General features: G+C 39.1%; 2 protein-coding genes across 2 annotated transcripts in view; one reads left to right on the plus strand and one right to left on the minus strand.

The window, feature by feature from the left end:
* ift70 (intraflagellar transport 70) overlaps positions 1 to 6,672 on the minus strand; it is a 14,306-nt gene extending 7,634 nt beyond the window's left edge. Inside the window, exons 1-10 of the mRNA XM_088340270.1 lie at positions 6,485 to 6,672; positions 6,217 to 6,282; positions 5,170 to 5,379; positions 5,019 to 5,075; positions 4,802 to 4,937; positions 4,610 to 4,714; positions 3,201 to 3,329; positions 2,387 to 2,436; positions 1,005 to 1,157; positions 869 to 934 (exon numbers count right to left, since the gene is read on the minus strand). Coding sequence (XP_088196396.1) covers positions 869 to 934; positions 1,005 to 1,157; positions 2,387 to 2,436; positions 3,201 to 3,329; positions 4,610 to 4,714; positions 4,802 to 4,937; positions 5,019 to 5,075; positions 5,170 to 5,379; positions 6,217 to 6,282; positions 6,485 to 6,532 — 1,020 coding nt within the window. The 5' untranslated portion in view covers positions 6,533 to 6,672. The remainder of the gene's footprint in view (positions 1 to 868; positions 935 to 1,004; positions 1,158 to 2,386; positions 2,437 to 3,200; positions 3,330 to 4,609; positions 4,715 to 4,801; positions 4,938 to 5,018; positions 5,076 to 5,169; positions 5,380 to 6,216; positions 6,283 to 6,484) is intronic.
* On the plus strand, positions 6,178 to 18,040 carry LOC148374735 (uncharacterized). The gene is made up of 5 exons (XM_088340305.1): positions 6,178 to 6,195; positions 13,008 to 13,065; positions 14,747 to 14,899; positions 16,354 to 16,483; positions 17,426 to 18,040. The coding sequence occupies exons 3-5, from the start codon at positions 14,773 to 14,775 to the stop codon at positions 17,676 to 17,678; spliced, it is 510 nt and encodes a 169-aa protein (XP_088196431.1). The 5' UTR covers positions 6,178 to 6,195; positions 13,008 to 13,065; positions 14,747 to 14,772; the 3' UTR covers positions 17,679 to 18,040.
* The last annotated feature ends 1,507 nt before the right edge of the window (positions 18,041 to 19,547 follow it).

The following is a 19,547-nucleotide window of genomic DNA, read 5'->3' on the forward strand; positions in this document are numbered from 1 at the left end:
AGCGCTGTTCAGGCAATGATTTGCCACTCAAAGTGCTGTATAAACATTCAGTGTACAGTAAAACAATGAAATCCCCTCCTTTTACCCCACCCAAAATCCTGAAACACCAAATACAAAGATGCACAAAATGGTCAAAGAAAAATGAAATCAAAATAAAAGCATACTTGTCCCTTTTCAAAGAAAAAAACGTGAAACTCATGTGTAAAACCGAAATGGTTCTCTTCAAGAATTTTTTTTTTCTCTTGTTATTGGTCTATATGCATTTTTTTATTTCTGTGTTGTTGACTTTAAATTTGCTAAGTACATGAAAGGTTAAAATTCTTATGCATTTCATATATTTTTTGTCTAGATCTGTAATTTGTTTTGTGTGTGAGATAATGTGTTTCACAAATTCCTTTATTGCTTAAAAAATGTAAAGTTTAATCTTGTATTCATGGTTAATTATTGTTGCACTGAAAGTTCAATATTTTTAATTTCTATTTTGTTGTGTCAAGATTTTATTGACTTTAAAGTGGCTTAGTATAAAGAGGTTCAATGTTATAATTCTTTAGAAATTCACTGGGGAGTGAAAACATAAATACTTCTCTAATTTGACAGTATGCTGTATTTTTTGGAATTACCTGTAATAATTTATTGATAATATACAGATTTAAATGGTTCCTCATGTTCTTTTTCTTTTATGTCAAAGCAAAGCAAACATTGAGCAGTTTCTGAGTCATTTTTAAGCTGACATGTTGTGAAACAGAACAACAATTTCAGGAATTTATAAGCACTTCACCCCAAATTCAAGCACTTTTCAACCACAACAATAAAATTCAAGCATGGATGTCAAGGATGTCAAGCGCCCGTACAAACCCCAATAACTTACTGGAGAGAGTAACTTGTAGGTGAGGTGGGCGTTTTCTGCCATGACATCGGCTGCCAGATCAAAGTACTGCCCAGATACGAGATCCAAATGAGAACCAGTAGACACTTGGGAAGCAAAACTCTCGCGCAGAAAGTACCTCGTGCTTGCAGTAGAGAATAAGCAGGTTAGCAAAAGTGACGGGCGGGAAGGATGACCTCTGAAGCAGAAAGGCCAACTTCTCAAAACCCTGCGAGGGTTTGGTGTCCATATTGATCAGGGCCTGGTTGTGCAGCGTTACCGGGTCCAGCTCCTGTGAGCAACAGGATCACAACCGTTTTCAATTTCTGTCACTCTTCTGGTATCTTTTACCTGAAGTTTTGAACCATGCAGGCCCACTGCCCTGTTTTTTTTCATTTGTTCAATGTGGTGATTGGAATAGAATGGTCTTTCTTGCCATTAATAACATATTAAACCTTATTTGCAACAGACTTGGACATGTATTGATGTCCCAAAAAAGAGCAAACAATTGACAAAAGAATGGCAAGATAAATAGGCAAAGATATTTACAAAGTAGCCCCTACAGACTGGCCTTAGTTGTAAGTGCAATTAAATTCATAATAATAGTGCAATTAAATGTAGTGTGATAACATTTAGCAGCAAGCCCATTTTTCAAAACAACTGGCAGGATATATATTTTTCAGTGTTATGCACACATTTCAGGCGCTGGTGGCCTTGAGGAAGAAACTGTGAGAGCCTGTTAGTCAATGTTGTAATGGGACCTCTAGCATGGAGCGTTTTTTCTTTTTTTTAAAAATGTGTTTTGTATTACTTAGTATTTATAGCCTTTGTAGTTTTTTCATTTAATACGGCCCACCTTGGTGACTTTCATGTTGTGATTGTTTATACGTTGCATGTGAATACATACCAATGCGTAACCATTCATGATGTTGACTAGTAAGTTATGTTAAGCGGACAATGTGTATTACTTAACACCTCCTCATGATAAAAACTAAAAAAAAAATAATAACAATATTGATTTACATAAAGAGCAGAAATTCACCAACAATCATATAAACATGCCCTTTTTTAAAAATACTCATAGGTCGAAAAATTAGCAATTATTTTACATTAAAAGAGCCTCACCTTAAGGGAGCAGACATAGTCGTTCACGATATGGCTGCTATGGCTACACAAAAAAAGCTAGGAAAAATAAGAAGTAAAATGGTGCGTTGCTTGTCACTTTGAGTCTTTGTTTTCTGTTGCACAACATCAAACAGCAACATCGAGTGGTCAAATAATAAACACTGTCCCTTAAAGAATGATCAAGATGGTAGTTCAAAATAGTATAATTGCAAATAGCTAGATATAAACAATTGTATTCATGTTATTGAATGACATAAATATCAAATACCGTATATGTGGCACTGGGCATGCATTTCTACAAAATATGCCACTCGAAGACACTGTGGCATGTGTTTTTCTCCCCCCTTAAGAAAAAACAGACACTTGCATATTCACACATCATAAACACGCTATTACCTCTTCTGCTCTCGGAGGCATGTCCGTCAAAGCCTCCTGAGCTCCTTTCACTGCAAATAAATATTTATATCATCAGTTACTCTTTTAGTCACATTGCATTTACTCAAAAGAGGAGCGGAAATTAAAGAATATTTGTATATTAAAAGGCAGGATAAAAATGATCAAGATAGGGAGAAGGCTATTACAAAAGTATAACTTTTTTTTCTTTTAAAGAAGGGACAAAGACAGAAATCAGGAACACTGGGAAAAAAGCACTACGGATCTTACCGGTCATGAAAGCATACTTTGTGCCGGTTGTGTATGTGATGTTCAGTGTTGGGAGCATTACTGAAAAGAGTAATCATTTACAGGTACTAGTTACTGTATTTTTGTAGGAGTATTCTTTTTTTATAGTTGTAAATACAGCTTAATCTGAGTTTATTCAGTAGGAATAATATCAGAATATCAGTAGGGAGAAATTACGCAATCCCGTACTCTGCTTCAAATGGCGCCACCGTAACTGTATTCAGGTGTATTTTGTAGGTAGATATAAACACACACCCCTTAGGGTTGTTGTATACAGCGTGTAATTTCTGCAGTTTGCAGATTGTGTTTTACATGGTGAGCAAAGGAAGAATTGTTAAAGAATAGACTACACTAAATATTTGTCTGCTTTTAAAAAGTAGCGAAGTAATGATAGTTGAATTACAAATATGTATTAATAATGCATTACAGTACGCAATACAGAATAAAGTAATCATGTTTGTGGAATGCATTCCTATGTAATGCATTACTCCCAACACTGAAGTTGTTGTGTTGTCAGAAGGGCTCTTACGGTTCTTGAGTTTGTACTCAATGGCCGCCTTGAGGTTGAAAGCCTCCACTAATGCGGTTTGATGCAGGACCAGCGTGTTGCCGACACTGCGCACGTCAATGCCCTCCGTTGTCAGGCCCACGCTCAGCTCTGCCACAGGATCCACAGCAATGGTGAGAATATAAGATTTGCAGGGCTCAAACTTATGATTTAAGATAAGACACTTTTCGAAATATTTTTGTACACGGTAGGTTTAAAAGTCAAGTTAAAAAGATCAGCTGTGATGGAGATTTGGTTATTATTATAAAAAAAAATAAAGTAGTACTAATTCAAGGAAAAAAATCCTTTCAACATTTTTGCATTTTACGTTTGTATTTTTTCTAAGAAAACGTCAGAGTAATGTGATGCTTAAAGGGATACTGTGTAATATGTGACCACTATGCGCCTCTGTATTGTGTAGTGCAACCAAAAACGAGTGCTACAAAGCACAAAGAACAAATAAAACTACGGAGACTCAAAAATGAACAAACCGTACCATGTTCTTTTCGTTTTCTTTTTGCGTACACTTTTACACAGCTTTTGGTTCTTGGGGGTACCCATAGTAGCAGACAATAATTTCAGCTCCCTATAAGTAAGCCTCATCTCATGTAAATTAAATGCATATCTCTGGACCTACGAGTATTGAAACAAATGGATGTTTTTGTGATAGTTTATGTATTTTGGGTTATCATTCAAATCAATATTGTATTTTTTGAATCTAGTTTTTGGTACCACTAGGAGGCTGACAAGTTTGTTTTGGTTTTAATCTTGGATAAATGCAATCGCGATTTCAACGGATGCCAGTTCCTTATTTTGACTTACTATTGTTAATTGTTTTGTCTATTACATCATTGTCGCTATCGGCCAATGATGTTGCTGCTCTTTGATTTTCACACCCTCTTGGGTTGATCTGTTTTTTTTGTAAGGCTGAAGATTTAATAAAAAGAGAAAGCTCAGAGGAGGACTTGAGGAAGGGATGGAATTATTTGATCTGAAAGCCGCTCCTACTTGCAAGTTTAAAATCTATTGATGTGTTCTTGCCTCATTTTGGGTGACTACTAAAGTTTTTTATTTTCTTAAATTAACATTGGCACTGAACAGTACACCAAGAGGCAAAATGACATTGAGTTACATGTCAATCATATCAAAACTTTCAATTTGTTTTGTGCCCTGGTCGCTGGATAAGAGGTATAAAACTAACACATTAATTATCAATTATCTTATAGGCCCCCCCATCTATGGTCCACAAATCCGTTTCTGTGGACTGCTGCCCTACAGAACTGAAGAGGTGAACAAAAACCTAACATGCAACAGTATGCTCTTAATGATAGTTGTGATTCCACTGTTAGAACTAGGCTATAACACAATGGCTCTTGCTCAGGTTTACCTACCTGGATGCTCTCGGATGCCTCGCTCAATAATCTCACCAATATATTTGAGGGCCTGTGCATAGTTGCTAAGCCTGTAGTAGCACAGAGCAATGTTGTATGACAGTGCTGGCACAGAAAACAAAGAAGAGTAATATTTTAGTTGTTTTTTTTTTTAAATAATGATCCGTACTATGATTTTAATTGCACACTTACCAGGCAAGTATCCAAGCGCCTGAATAGCTGATGTGAACTTTTTACAAGCGTCCTCATATTTGGCATCCTGGTATAACAGACATCCCATGTTGTACACATAGTCGGCGTCCTCAGGTGGAAGCTGCTCCACCAGAGACTGCATACACACACACACATTAAGTAAAGTATAATACCCTTCAATGCAAAATGTTATCAGACAGCACCATGTTTACGTCACCTTTGCAGCGGCGTAGTTTTCCTCAAAATATTTGATCGAGGCTTGCAGTTTGATCATCTGTGGAGAAAAAGGTGGAAGACTTGTGAAACACTTTGAACAGTCGTTTACATTGAATGTTATCATTGTGAAAATTGTGGAGAAGTAAACAGACCTTGGTATGGCTGTTGTGCGTGTCGAGTGCAAAGGAGGCCTTGGTGGCCTCGGCAAAGGCACCCGCCTTGTAGAGGCTTTGGGCGTAGTACACTCGGTACTCCTCCACTTCGGGATGCAGCTGCACGAGCTGCTCGTAGCACTCGGATGCACTACCAAAGTCTTGGATATGGTAATAGCAGAAGCCTAGTAAGGACAGTGCTGCTCGCGACTGGGGAAAAAATAAAAATGCAGAAGATTTTGCTTTTTAATCTTTCATGATTAAACCAATCTCCCATACCGCTATTCCCCACTAGGGTTCCATGAACCATCCATCCATTCATTATCTGCACCACAGTAGAGTCGCAGGTGAGCTGGAGCCTATCCAAGCCATCTTCGGACAGTGGGCAGGGGACACCCTGAACTGGTTGCCAACCAGCTGCAGGGCACACAGAGACAGACCACTCACTTGCTCATACACACCTAGGGACAATTTGAACCGGCCAATTAACCTGACATTCAAGGGGGTTTTTTGGGAATATGGGAGGAAACTGGAGTGCCTAGAGGAAACCAACGCAAGCACGAGGACAACAGGCAAGCTCCACACAAGAAGGCTGGTAGCTGGATTAGAAGCCATGAGCCCAGAACTGTGCCGCAGACGCACTAGCCACTCAGCCCCCCTTGCATGAACCAGTCCATCAAAAAACATCTATGGGAGATAACCCAGACTAGACCAAGAACTTCCCCCAAAACAATTTATAAATAAAAAACATTTAAACGACATCAACATGCATATTATTCAATAAGCCAAGAAGTCAAAATGGCAAGCAGAGGAAAAACACGAGCACTGAGAGAACATGCAAACCCCAAATAGGAAAGCTGACGACGAGGTTTGAGCCCCACATCTTCAGAAAGCGATAATACTATTAACAAACAACCACCGTAGTTTTTAAATGTTTTTGTTTTTGTGTGGCTCGGGTGTCACATCAAAGTCCTTAATTAGAGGGAACCTTTTATTAAATAAAAATTGAAGACCACGGGAAAGAAGGTGGGAGCACAGATTACTTACTCGGGGGTGCTTTTGAAGCTGGCTGTTGAGGATGTGAATGGCGTCGACATATTGGCTGTCTTTAATCTACAGGAAAAGCAACACTTAGCACTCGATGAATAATACGCATAAACTGACCTGACCGTCACATTTGATCTTTTTGAATTCCGTGCATTTGAAAGCAACGTTTAACATGTGGTTAAAATGATTTATATTGTGGTTAAAACCAAAATAGGGCTGTAACGAGACCAATTAGCTAAACATTACGTGACTACTCAGACATTCTTACCAGTTTATAGATCGTAGCAGTGTACTCCCCGTCTTTTATCGCCATCATAGTGCCAAGAATGTAGTTTGAAAAGCACTTAATGAGCGAAAATCGGCTAAATTTACCGAAAAATGGCAGCGCTAACTAGCCAGTTAGCCAGTAGCATCGCCCACTCGTTGCAAGCTAACTTGTGTTACCTAGCAACCTCCCTGATCAGAGGTTGGAGTTCTGACGGACGTTTATGTCAACCAATCATATTTGACAAAAATGTTGGTTGCTGTTTTATCGTCGCTTTACATATTAACAGATATATTTTGCGTGTCATATTGTCATTATTTGAAACATAACACATGTACAGAACATTTTTAATATTCAGGCAAATTCTGCCAAACAAGTCTGTCTAAACACGTAAAAAAACTACCCCCTATTTAAGACATTTTAAACAACAAATACAGTCATATTTTTTTCTAATAATATGCTATTATTATAGCTATTGTTGTTGTTATTATAATCATCACCATCATTATATCTGTTATTATTAATTTGAATTTAATCAAATTGTTTTAAAGCATAGTGCATCGTCAAGTCAAGTCAAGTCATTTTTATTTGTATAGCCCTTAATCACAATAAGTCTCTAAGGGCTTCACAGATTACACAGACTATTTTTCAGCCGACAAGAAGAGTAGGTTATTATTCATATGCAATGGAGTAGAAGTGAGTTTTAAGTTTAGATTTAAACATTTCCACTGAGGTTGCAGATCGGATCTCAGGGGGAAGAGCATTCCACAGCACCGGTGCCCGGATGGAGAACGCTCTCGAACCAGCAGAACACTTCTTTGCTCTCGGGATCACCAGAAGACCGGCACTCTCAGATCGTAGGCTTCGGACCGGGACATAGGGGCAGATCAGATCTGAAAGATAAGAGGGAGCAAGTCCATGTATGATTTTGTACAATACTAAGAGAACCTTGAAGTCACATCTTTGGCTAACTGGGAGCCAGTGCAAGTTAGCCAAAATCGGTGTTATGTGATCGTACTTTTTTGTCCTAGTTAAAAGCCTCGCTGCGGCGTTTTGTACTAGCTGAAGAGACTTGATTCTGGACTTCGGGAGACAGGAGAGTAGTGCATTACAGTAATCGAGACGGGAGGTAACAAATGCATGAATTATAGTTTCCGCATCAGACTGAGACAGTATTGAACGGATTTTGGCAATGTTACGAAGATGGAAGAAAGCGGTTCTAGTAATTTTCTTTACATGCATCTCAAAGGTTAGATCAGGGTCAAATATGACACCTAAATTTTTAACTGAGTCACTCTGTGTGATGTGACATTTGTCAATGTTCACAGCAGTTTTTGAGAATAAGTCACGGCATTTAGATGGACCAATGACTAACATTTCGGTCTTTTCAGAGTTAAGACGCAAGAAATTGAGTGACATCCAAATTTCCACAGTTTAGTGTGGAAGATTCCTCCAGCGGAAGATAGAGTTGAGTGTCGTCTGCGTAGCAGTGGAAGCTGATATTGTACTTGCGAATAATGTCACCTAATGGAAGCATGTAAATGTTGAAAAGAAGGGGGCCAAGCACCGAACCCTGCGGAACACCGCAGGTAACATTAAAGGGCTCAGATGTCATTTCACCATATTTAACACAGTGCGTCCTATCTGAGAGGTAGGATCTGAACCACGAGAGGACGGTTCCTGAGAGACCAATCCATTTTTCCAACCGTTCTAGTAGGATATTGTGGTGCACTGTGTCAAAAGCAGCACTAAGATCCAGCAGCAGCAAAAGTGATGAAGCGCCAGAATCCATTGACATTAGGAGATCATTTGTTACCTTGATCAGAACTGTCTCAGTAGAGTGGTTAGCCCTGAATCCTGATTGCATGGATTCAAAAAGGTTATTCTCGGATATGAAAGCATTCAGCTGCTGTGCCACTACTTTTTCGAGTACTTTAGAGAGGAAAGGTAGGTTTGACACAGGTCTGTAATTACTTAATATTTCTGGATCAAGGTTGGGTCGTTTCAGTGTGGGTTTAATAACGGCGGACTTAAAAGCTGCTGGAACTACACCTGAGGAGAGTGATATGTTTATAATATTTAGAACTGAAGGTCCAAGGACGCCAAAAAGACTTTTAATAAGTGAACCTGGGAGCGGGTCGAACTGGCAAGTTGTCGGTTTGGCCGCATTTACCACCTGTTTGAGATCATCAAGTGACAGTTCACTAAAACCGGCCATTTTCCCAAGGCAGCCACCCTGTCGTGCATCTGTAAATTTCAGTCCTTTAATATGTGTGGTATTAATAATTTCTTTAGCAATTTCTTCCTGTATGCATTGAATCTTCTTAGTAAAGAAGACCATTAAGTCCTGAGCAGAGTGTGTCGAACTATCTGCGATAGTCTGTTGCCTTGTAAGCGATGCTACAGTGTCAAAAAGGGCTTTGGGGTTGTTCTTTTAACAGCAGTGCACTCAAACGCACATCAACAGTTAGAGGCAACGAAAACATCTTGCAGAAATTAAAAAAAAAATCCAAAATAAGCTCCAAGATTGATATTTGCATTGTATATTAAATTACCTATATAAAGCTTCTCATTTGTAAGATTTTATAGAGTTGCACAACAAGTCCAAGCTTTTGCACACTGTATGTTGTTTTCATATTCCCTTCATGACCTTCTATCATACAACTTTTGGAAGTTTTTACATTTGTTGTTGTTTTTATTTGTCTGTTGTTTGCTCCAAGAGACACTGTGTAATATTTGACCACTTGATGCTGCTGCAGCATGTAGTGCTACAAGAATACACAAAGAAGAAAAAAACTGACCAAACCTCACCGTTTTTCTCTCATTTTTTTGGCTGAGCTTCTTACAAAGTTTTGCAATTTTGGGGGTACCCGTGGAAGAAAGATGGTGGACAATCATGTCAGCTTCCTCTATGTGAGCCTCATACTGTATGTAAAATAAATGCACATTATTTTTCAAAGGAGAATTTAGTTTAAAAATGTGTATGTTTGTATAAAAGTTTATGTATTTCTGCTTATTCAAATCCATTCCCTGACAGTTTAAGATGTGATTTTATGCTTCTGTTGGTATTATACAAAATTTGCATGGACTTGCTCCCTCATATCCCTCTGATTTTTTCTGCTCGGCAACTTAGCTTGGAAAACGCTTGCCTACGACTGATTCTAAGAGCCAAGAAGAATTTGATTTGGTGTACGGCATCAAGATTTTGAAACAAGAAGCTGTCAACTGGTTGTCTGTTATCTACTATATTTCATGTTGATGATATATTCGTATTGTCAGTTGCAGAATGGTCATCCTGAAAGGGGGATTACCTCATGTACGGCCCCCTTCTCAAGGTTTTTCTGTTTTCCTCACGCTGAAAACTTCAAAGAGTGGTGTAATTGTGGTCTGTGCAGCCCTTTGAGATGTTTTGTAACTAAGGGCTATACGAATAAACATGCGGAGATTATGATTAATGCGTTTATTACTCCCTGTCTTGATTACTGTAATGTACTACTCTCCGGTCTCCCAAAGTCCAAAATCAAGAGCCTGCAGCAGGTACAAAATGCTACAGTGAGGCTTTTAACCGAGACAAGAAAGTTTGATCACATTAGCCCGATTTTAGCTAACCTGGATTGGCTCCCTGTTAGCTCAAGATGTGATTTCAAGGTTAAGTCAAGTCACGTCATTTTTATTTGTATAGCCCTAAATCACGAAGAGTCTCAAAGGGCTTCACAGATTATTACACTATATTACACAAAATCATGCATGGACTTGCTCCCTCATATCTTTTAGATTTAATTTCCCCCTACGTTCCAGTCTGATGGTCTACTAGTGATCCCAAGAGCCAAGAAGAAATCCACAGGTTCGAGTGTGTTCTCCACTCGGACCCCTGTGCTGTGGAATGCTCTGCCCTCTGAGATTCAAACTGCAACTTCAGTGGAACTGTTTAAATCTACACTAAAAACAAACTTATATTCTATAGTTCACGAATGACCTGTATTTCATGATGACAATATCTGTGTATTATTTATTATTGCAACATGTATGGAAGTGGTCGGCATTTATGGGCTGCATTCATATTGCGTTTTTTAAGTCAATGAAGACCTCCCAAAGCGCTTAATAATGTGCTTCACCCCTTTTACCAACTAACTAACCGATAGCAGTGTCAGTCAGTGTCAGCTACTTGCTATCGGGGGCATTAGGGATTCAGTGTCCTGCCCAAGGACACTTCAATATACAGTGCATCCGGAAAGTATTCACAGCGCTTCACTTTTTCCACATTTTGTTATGTTACAGCCTCATTCCAAATTGTATTAATTTAATCTCTCATCTCAAAATTCTACACAAAATACTCCATTATGACAATGTGAAAAAGTTTTTTTTTACTTTTTTTGAATTTATTAAAAATAAAAAGCTAAGAAATCACATTTACATAAGTATTCACAGCCTTTGCCATGAAGCTCAAAATTGAGCTCAGGTGCATCTTTTTTCCACTGATCATCCTTGAGATCGTTCTACAGCTTAATTGGAGTCCACCTGAAGTAAATTCAGTTGATTGGACATGATTTGTAAAGGCACACACCTGTCTATATAAGGTCCCACAGTTGAGTGTGCATGTCAGAGCACAAACACCAAGCATGAAGTCAAAAGAACTGTCTGTAGACCTGCAAAACAGGATTGTCTTGAGGCACAAATCTGGGGAAGGATACAGAAAAAATTCTGCTGCTTTGAAGGTTCCAAATGAGCACAGTGGCCTCCATTATTCGTAAATGGAAGACATTTGGAACCACCAGGACTCTTCCTAGAGCTGGCCGGCCTTCTAAACTGAGCGATCGGGGAAGAACGGCCTTAGTCAGGGAGGTGACCAAGAAACCAATGGTCACTCTGTCAGAGCTCCAGCGTTCCTCTGTGGAGAGAAGAGAGCCTTCCAGAAGGACAACCATCTCTGCAGCAATCCACCAATCAGGCCTGTATGGTAGAGTGGCCAGACGAAAGCCACTCCTTAGTAAAAAGAACATGGAAGCCCGTCTGGAATTTGCCAAAAAGCACCTGAGTGACTCTCAGACCATGAGAAACAAAATTCTCTGGTCTGATGAGACAAAGATTGAACTCTTTGGTGTGGATGCCAGGCGCCATGTTTGGAGGAAACCAGGCACCGCTCATCACCAGGCCAATACCAATCCTACAGTGAAGCATGGTGGTGGCAGCATCATGCCTTGGGGATGTTTTTCAGCAGCAGGAACTGGCAGACTAGTCAGGATAGAAGGAAAAATAAATGCAGCAATATATAGAGATATCCTGGATGAAAACCTGCTCCAGAGCGCTCTTGACCTCAGGCTGGGGCGAAGGTTCATTTTTCAGCAGGACAACGACCCAAAGCACACAGCCAAGATCTCAAAACATTGGCTTCAGAACCACTCCGTGAATGTCCTGGAGTGGCACAGCCAGAGTCCAGACTTGAATCCGATCGAACATCTCTTGAGAGATCTGAAAATGGCTGTGCACAAACGTCTCCCATCCAACCTGATTGAGCTTGAGACTTATTGCAAAGAAGAATGGGCAAAACTGCCCAAAGATAGGTGTGCTAAACTTGTGGGATCATATTTAAAAATACTTGAGGCTGTATCTGCTGCCAAAGGTGGATCAACAAAGTATTAAGCAAAGGCTGTGAATACTCATGTAAATGTGATTTCTTAGTTTTCTATTTTTAATAAATTCCAAAAAAGTTAAAGAAAAAAAAAACTTTTTCACATTGTCATAATGGAGTATTTTGTGTAGAATTTTGAGATAAGAGATTAAATTAATACAATTTGGAATGAGGCTGTAACATAACAAAATGCGGAAAAAGTGAAGCGCTGTGAATACTTTCCGGATGCACTGTATAACACGGAGGAACGACCTCTTGATCGCAAGACGAGTGCTTTACATCCTGAGCCAATGCCGTCCTGGTCATCCTGGAAGGGACACCTCCCTCAAGTGCCGCTTAAAACACACTTCTATTCTTTAGCTTACAAATGACCTGTATTTCATGTTGACAATATCTGTGGATTATTTGTTATTACAACATTCATTGCCGCCTGGTCATCCGGGAAGGGGAATTACCTCATGTCCGGTCCCTTCCCTAGGTTTTTCATTTTTCTTATGTTGTCGTTTTTGAGTTTTTCCTTGCCCTCATGTAGCTTTTAGATCAGGGTATGGTGTAATAATAGTCTGTAGTTTGCAATAATCTGTGATCTGTGCAGCCCTTTGAGACTCCTTGTGATTAATGGCTATACAAATAAACTTGACTTTTAATGAATGAGTTTTATACCACTATGAGATGCTAGATAATAAACAATGCCCCTTTAAGTAAGTATTTCCATCTAAGATGTCCAAGAATAACAAACAAAAAAAGTCAGCTCTATGTGCTGTAGCCTTGCCTTTAACCCAAACCACACTGTGGGCCTCAAAAACAGTGGCCAGAATTTGACCACAGTGTGCGTGTGTGTTTTTGACATTAAGTCTGGAAAAAGGGTGTGTTCTTGCTTTCTTTTACTGAGCACAGAAGGCGAAAGAAGCAGAAGGCGAAGGACGGGTCTTCAGTTGACACGCTTGTGCAACAGGTAAGTGCATACTGACACAAACACAATTATTTATGAATCAAATTCGTGTAAAAAGAGCTCAGGGATTACATTTTAATTCCATAGATTTTATTTTACTCGCTAGCAGTGATTATGTATAGTACACTGAGCAATTCGCTCGATGGTCTTAGAATGTCAGCTAATACATTAATTTTAAATATTGTTGCACTTTAAGTGCCCAATTACCTAAATGTCTTGAAATAGTTCAAGAATGTGTGGGACTAAGATAAAAGTTGCAGTTAGGACTTACAATTGAATTTGTACTTTTTATCTACTGGGGACAATGATTTTTGATATAGTCATGCAAGATTAAACAAAAAAAAAAAACCACACTATTTGAACTCATTAGTTATATGATATAGAGTAAAAAGTAAAGTCTTATTTACCTAACCCTAAGAGCTGAAGATATCAGATGGTAAATGGTAAATGGTCTGCATTTATATAGAGCTTTTCAAGTCACTTAAGACCTTCCAAAGCGCTTAACAATGTGCTTCACACTTACCCATTGATACACGCAGAAAAATAACAATAATACTTAAAACTTAAAATAAACAAAAACTATTTGCCAGTGGAACACATTTTTTTAAGGCTCAACAGGTTCTAAAATTTTTCCCGTTTTCTATTTAGTAAATTAACAAAATAGTTAAAATCAGCAGAATTATGTGCAATATTTTAATTAAGTTAAATATTGCACATAATTTAAACTATTTATTTATTGTATTATTTTTTTAGTGACATCTGCAAGTGAAGGTATGTGCATTTCTTTGATGCGCTCGAATCAAAGAACCTTTCTTGGGGTTTGGGTTGATGTTTGGACTACTCCAAACAGGCATTTCTACACTTTCACCATTTTCATGCTACAGTAATAAAATAAAATAAAATTAAAAAAACAAACCCAAACGGACAAGCATAACGTCGCACCTACATAATGTGTCCACCCCAAACTGCTCTTTTTCATTTTTTATCTCTCTGACTTCCCTTACTTTACTTTTTTCTTTTTTTTTCATTTATTTCACCTTATTCTCCTTTTTCGGTTTTCCTTTTTAATTATTTTTACCTGTAGTTTTTCATTTATTTCTTTTTTCCTTTTTTCTTTTTTTCTCTTCATCCATCCATTACCTGCACCGCTTATCCTAAGTAGGTTGTTCACCCTTTTCACCCTTTTCCTATTTTTCACGTTTTTTCAGATGTATTTTGTTTTGTTTTCTATTTATTTTTCATTCTTTAAAATTTTCTCTTTATTTCCCTGTTTCCCTTTCCTTTTCCCTTTTCTCTTTTTTCTCCTTGCCCCGTTTTCTTGATTTTCCTTGGAAACATCAAGGTTAGCTCCCTCTATGTGAGCCTATATTAAATTTTCGACCTACAAGTATTTAGAAAAAAACATTTTTGTATGATAGTCCAGGTATTTCTGCTTATTATTTAAATTAATATTGTTTTTTTCCCCCAATAAATTTAGTTTTCTTTTTACTGCTAGGAGGTGCTAAATAATACACATTGTCCCTTCAAAATAGACACTTATGACAAAGATAAGAATCATTGAAGTAATATACAAATGTATGTGGTTTTTGCATGCATTAAAAATCAGGTCGAGGGTTATTAAAGTTTCCAGAAAGTCAGTGTGACATTTACATAGTGATCCATCCAGCAGATGGTGTCCTCGCAGTCTTTGTGCAGGTTATAGTGGAGACGATGGAGACTAAGGTCAACTTGGCGTTGCTCATGTTGCTGGCATTTGCTGCAACAACCGTGACGGCGCAGAGGCGACGCACGCAGACGCAGACGTCCAACACGGACGAGTGGAACTACCGGGCTGGCTGTGAGCACACCGATTTTCCTCTCCTCAATTTACTCCACGTCAGAGTGATGATGGTGATAGCAAAGGCAGAGGTGATGACAAATATTGACGGCTGTAAGCAGTGTCTGAAATAATGTCTGCCCGGACGTCCGGGGCATGCATCTATTATGTCGGGGGTACAACTTACAAAACGTCTCCCCCCAAGAGGCCGTCAACTTTTTCGAGGAAAAATAAAACTTTTATTTTTTTTCAAAATCAAACGTTCGCTTTATTCCGACTTCGAAATCTTCTTTCGGTTTGGAAATTTCGGTTCGTTTGGCAATTTGCTCACTTGGCAGCCAATCAGAAGCCTGCATAGAATATCTTCGTGCTTCCGGACTGTCCCGACCGTTATAATGTCGTGCATTTGCATATCATTTTCCTAAGTAGACGCACAGAGAACACAAGAAAAGTGGAGAAGTAGTCAGGAATCAAGCCAAAACCTCAGCCCCAGAAGAAATATTCAAAAGAAGCTAACAAAATTGATGACGATACAAAACGTAAATGTGCATTAAAAGCATCGTGTAAAGAGGAGTTCACGTGGCTTGTATCAGATGCTGCAACACAAACATTGCATGAATGAAGATGAGTAAATACAGGTACATACTGATAGCAGATGGAAAACAGCGATGTCATATACATGCAATTAATGTGATAAGTAGATTTATAATAAACATAATTTTAAAGAGTTGTTCTGTTATCTATTCTGATTATCAATCCTTAATACTTTGCAACAATGTTTTTTTTTGTGATTAGTTGTCTTATTGTGTTTCAAGTTGTGAAAAAATGGGGCAGGCAACTTTATGGCTGGGCAGGCAACTTTTCAGAGTTGTCTGCCCTGGTGTCCGGTAACTTTTTGTCATGAGTTTCAAACACTGATGTAAGTAATTGCAGGAGAGAAACGAATTGCGCACACATGGGCATTTCCTTAAAAGGGATAGTGAGTTTTATTTGACTGCTAGATGTCCCGGCAACAAGTGCTGATATATATATATATATATATATAAATATATATATATATATATATATATATATATATATATATATATATGCCGTAAACAATTCACCTGATGAGATGGACCGAGTCCGAAGGAACCACAAATTTTCACATTTTATTTTGTGAGAGCTGGGCTGGACTTGTCTCTCGCTGACTTTTTACACTTTTTAAATGATCCAGCCGTCATCGTTCCTTGTTTCTTTCTCTTTGTATCGTGCGGGTTTGCTGGACGAGAGGCAGAGTCCATCCTCCACTGCGTGACACAAAGAAAAGAAAAAAAGAACGATGATGAATTGATAATGTAAAAAAAAGTCCGGACCCCCAGTAATGGTTGACATTTAAGACTTGACCCGACTTGAATTCGTCAGGGCTTAAGATCTTACCTCTAATACAGACAAATATCGTGCTTGATTCTCACTGGTCACCCATCTGGATCCAGCCGACAGGGTTAGCATGAGGGGCGTGGCCAATTTAACTGAGATCCTGGACAATTGGCGCTTCGACATCCTCAGCCAGATGAAGGGCCTTCTGCAAAATGACCACCAGTCTCTGCTGCCTGACTATGCCAGGTACCATCACAACCCGACCCATCAATAACTAGGCAAAGAGCCACCGAGTATAGGAAAATATTGCCAATTTGCGAAGGAGTTCTCTCAGGAATGTTTTCATTCTCCGTGCACCGAAACAAGAGGTTGCAGACAAGCATAAGACAAACAAAGGGAGTCTGGTGTTTCCAGCTTTCCACCGCAGTTTGGTTTGAAGGGCAGGACATTATGACGGTCTAGTTGTTTAAATAATACGTTATTGCTTCCTTTTTCATGCTTTTACTCCCCCAAATTGCTCCTTTGTTTTTTTTTCCTCCTATTCTCACACTAAAATGGAACTCCAGTTGTGTTCAAAACAAAATGTTCTTCCCGATTTATACCCATTTAAATGTCAGCTAATACGCAGCTAGTGCAAGATACTAATGTTGAACAAAACAACATGACTCATCTGGGACATAACACTGTTGTTTGTTCTCAAAGAATCAAATTAGAGCAACAGCATAGAAAACCACCTAGATAAATATACAGCATGAATCCACGCAGACAAACTGACAAACTAATTTCTGTTAGTGGTAAACATTCAGTAGTATCTCTAAAAAAGTCAATACACATAGTTGGCAGGATTAATCTGCATCTTATGTAAAGGGAGGAAAATCCAAATACATGTCTCCACAAAGAGAAAAAAAGAACAATGACAAGTATATAATAAAAAAAAGTCAACGAGAAAGAAGCTTGGCCTAGCCCGAACCTGAACATAATGATTAACCTTTTAGGCCCAACCCGAGTTGAAATCTGGGTCTTAAGATCGTACCTCTAATCCATATTAATTATTGGCCACCAAAGAAATATAACAACAAATCCTCTACTAATTCACTTTTGTAAGCTAACAGAGCTAATGGCTTAACCAAAAAAGTTTCACACAAGCTTCGGACCAGTCTTTGCTAACGATGGCTAATTTCTGCCCAGGATTCAACCCCTGTCTGAAGCGCTGGATGACCTCTACAAAGAGTTCAACGCCCTCAAAGCTCACTTGGGCGAGCTGACGGAGAAGTTCACCGCCATGGAGACCTTCATGGATGAAGTGAAAGCTGGCAGGGGAAGCAGCCAGGTCCAGGTTCCGACTCAGGCCCGGACCGAAGCGTCCTCGGCCCCAGTGCCCAGGCAGACAGGCAGGCGCATGCTGAAGAAGAAGAACACCCCCGTTGCTGCCACAACCTAATATTGCCATGAAAATATGGTCCCATTTAATTTGCTTTTAATGCAAAAACAGCTCATAAAAATGGTAATGGTCTCGGAATGAGTGTGTTTGTTACTGCTTGAAAAATGCAATGAGAAGCTAAAGCTATCGAGTAACAAACCAGCGAGGATTGTGTCTTCTTCTGAAAACGGTTGCTTCGGCACACTTTGAGGGATTTGGTTTGTTCCTGGAGCTCAGCCCAACACGCTGAAGCGCATCCAAGTAAGATTGTTTGAAGATGCTTGCTTCCGCTTTGCGTTTTATTTCCTGCTGCGTCACGCAGACATAAACACGCATGCTTGCACCCCAGTTATCAAATAAAGCCAATTTTTGCATGAATAAAACCATTGTTCTTTTATTCAAAACAAGACAGTCTTGTGGGATTGGTCAGGAATGTTTAAAGTATATTGATTTCTTTATGAATAAATAAACCAGGGTTTGGGCTTGGTACTGTATTTAATGATTGACAAGTCAATTGGCCAATAAAGGATCTATAATAGGGATCACCAACCTGAGATCACCAAGCTGAGAACTACTTTTTTGCCACTGGTAAGTGTAAAGGACGACCAGTTTAATATGCAATTCCAAAATAGCATCATAACTGTACTGTTAGTATGTCACTTAGTAGGTTGTTATCATTAGGTGTCTAGTTAAAATTGGCTCAGTCAACCACAAGAACATCGCTATTTAAAACGGGATAGGCTGCTTAAAAAAATTATGTATTCAGAAATTCTTCTTAAGAATATGTAAAGACCCTGATCATGTTCATAATCTCTTATGCCAGTTAGAAAAAGGATATTAGCAATGAAAAACATTTTCTTTGGTGAGCTTTTTTCAGAATTGGTCCTCAAGCGACTCAGGTGTTCTTTAGTCAGTAGGCACCAAATTGGTGACCCTTTCTCCTACAACACTTTCATCAGAACAAAATATACAGTAATTCCTTGCTACGCTTCGGTTATCACTGGTTCACTGCTTTGTGGATTTTGTATTGAATATTCTTTATTTTCATTGATATAAACATATTGTGCATTGTGTTCTGCAGCAGAAAGCAGGCAGCAAATAATTACACGGGAGCAGGTTGTATGAGTATATGTGTGTTGGCTGGATGGGTGTATTTGCCCGTGTGTGTGACTGTGATAGGTTGATGTATTCTGTCCGTCAAATAGCAGGGTGGGCACGCAAGTCATTGTGTCCAACCAAACTGAGAGGAATGGCGACAGGTAGTTTTAGCAGCTCGTTACATAAAAAAATATCAGCAACATATCGTACTCTAAGGAAAGTCAGATGAGCGCAAAGAAATGATGATCACCAGTGAGTGCTCCGTGGATTATTATCCGGTTTCAGGAAATGACAGAGGAGGCGTCGGGAGAGAAGGCAAAAACGGTGTTGCGGGTTCAGCCTACTGCTACGGCTATACCACGTATCGTCTCTGAAAAGCTACCCCTGATGGGCCTGTGACTCACCAATGCCAGATCCATTATCCCAAAAATGGATGACCTGGAGCGACAGCTTGTGAGAAAGCTCTACATTCGGTTGTATTTTAATTGGCGGGGAGACATGGCTCAATTCCAGGATACCCGATTCTAGCGTGCAGCGAGCCCACCCCTCTCCAAATCACTTTATTGCACTGAAAGTAGAAATCCTCCAATTTTGTTGTACTTTCGTATAATGACAATAATGACCATTCATTTAACTGCAATTCTTTGTTTTTATTTGTAAATCAATACTAGTTATTTTGTAACAGTCATATACTCCCAGTCGGTAGGGACGTCATCTCAAGGTAGATTTGACCCTCGGGGGACTCTGAAGAGAAGTCGCTACTTCGCAGATTTTCACGTTTCTCAGGGATTG

The sequence above is a fragment of the Urocampus carinirostris genome, chromosome 1 (assembly GCF_059441175.1).
Source record: "Urocampus carinirostris isolate Australia breed hairy pipefish chromosome 1, RoL_Ucar_1.0, whole genome shotgun sequence".
Classification (NCBI taxonomy): Eukaryota; Metazoa; Chordata; class Actinopteri; order Syngnathiformes; family Syngnathidae; genus Urocampus; species Urocampus carinirostris.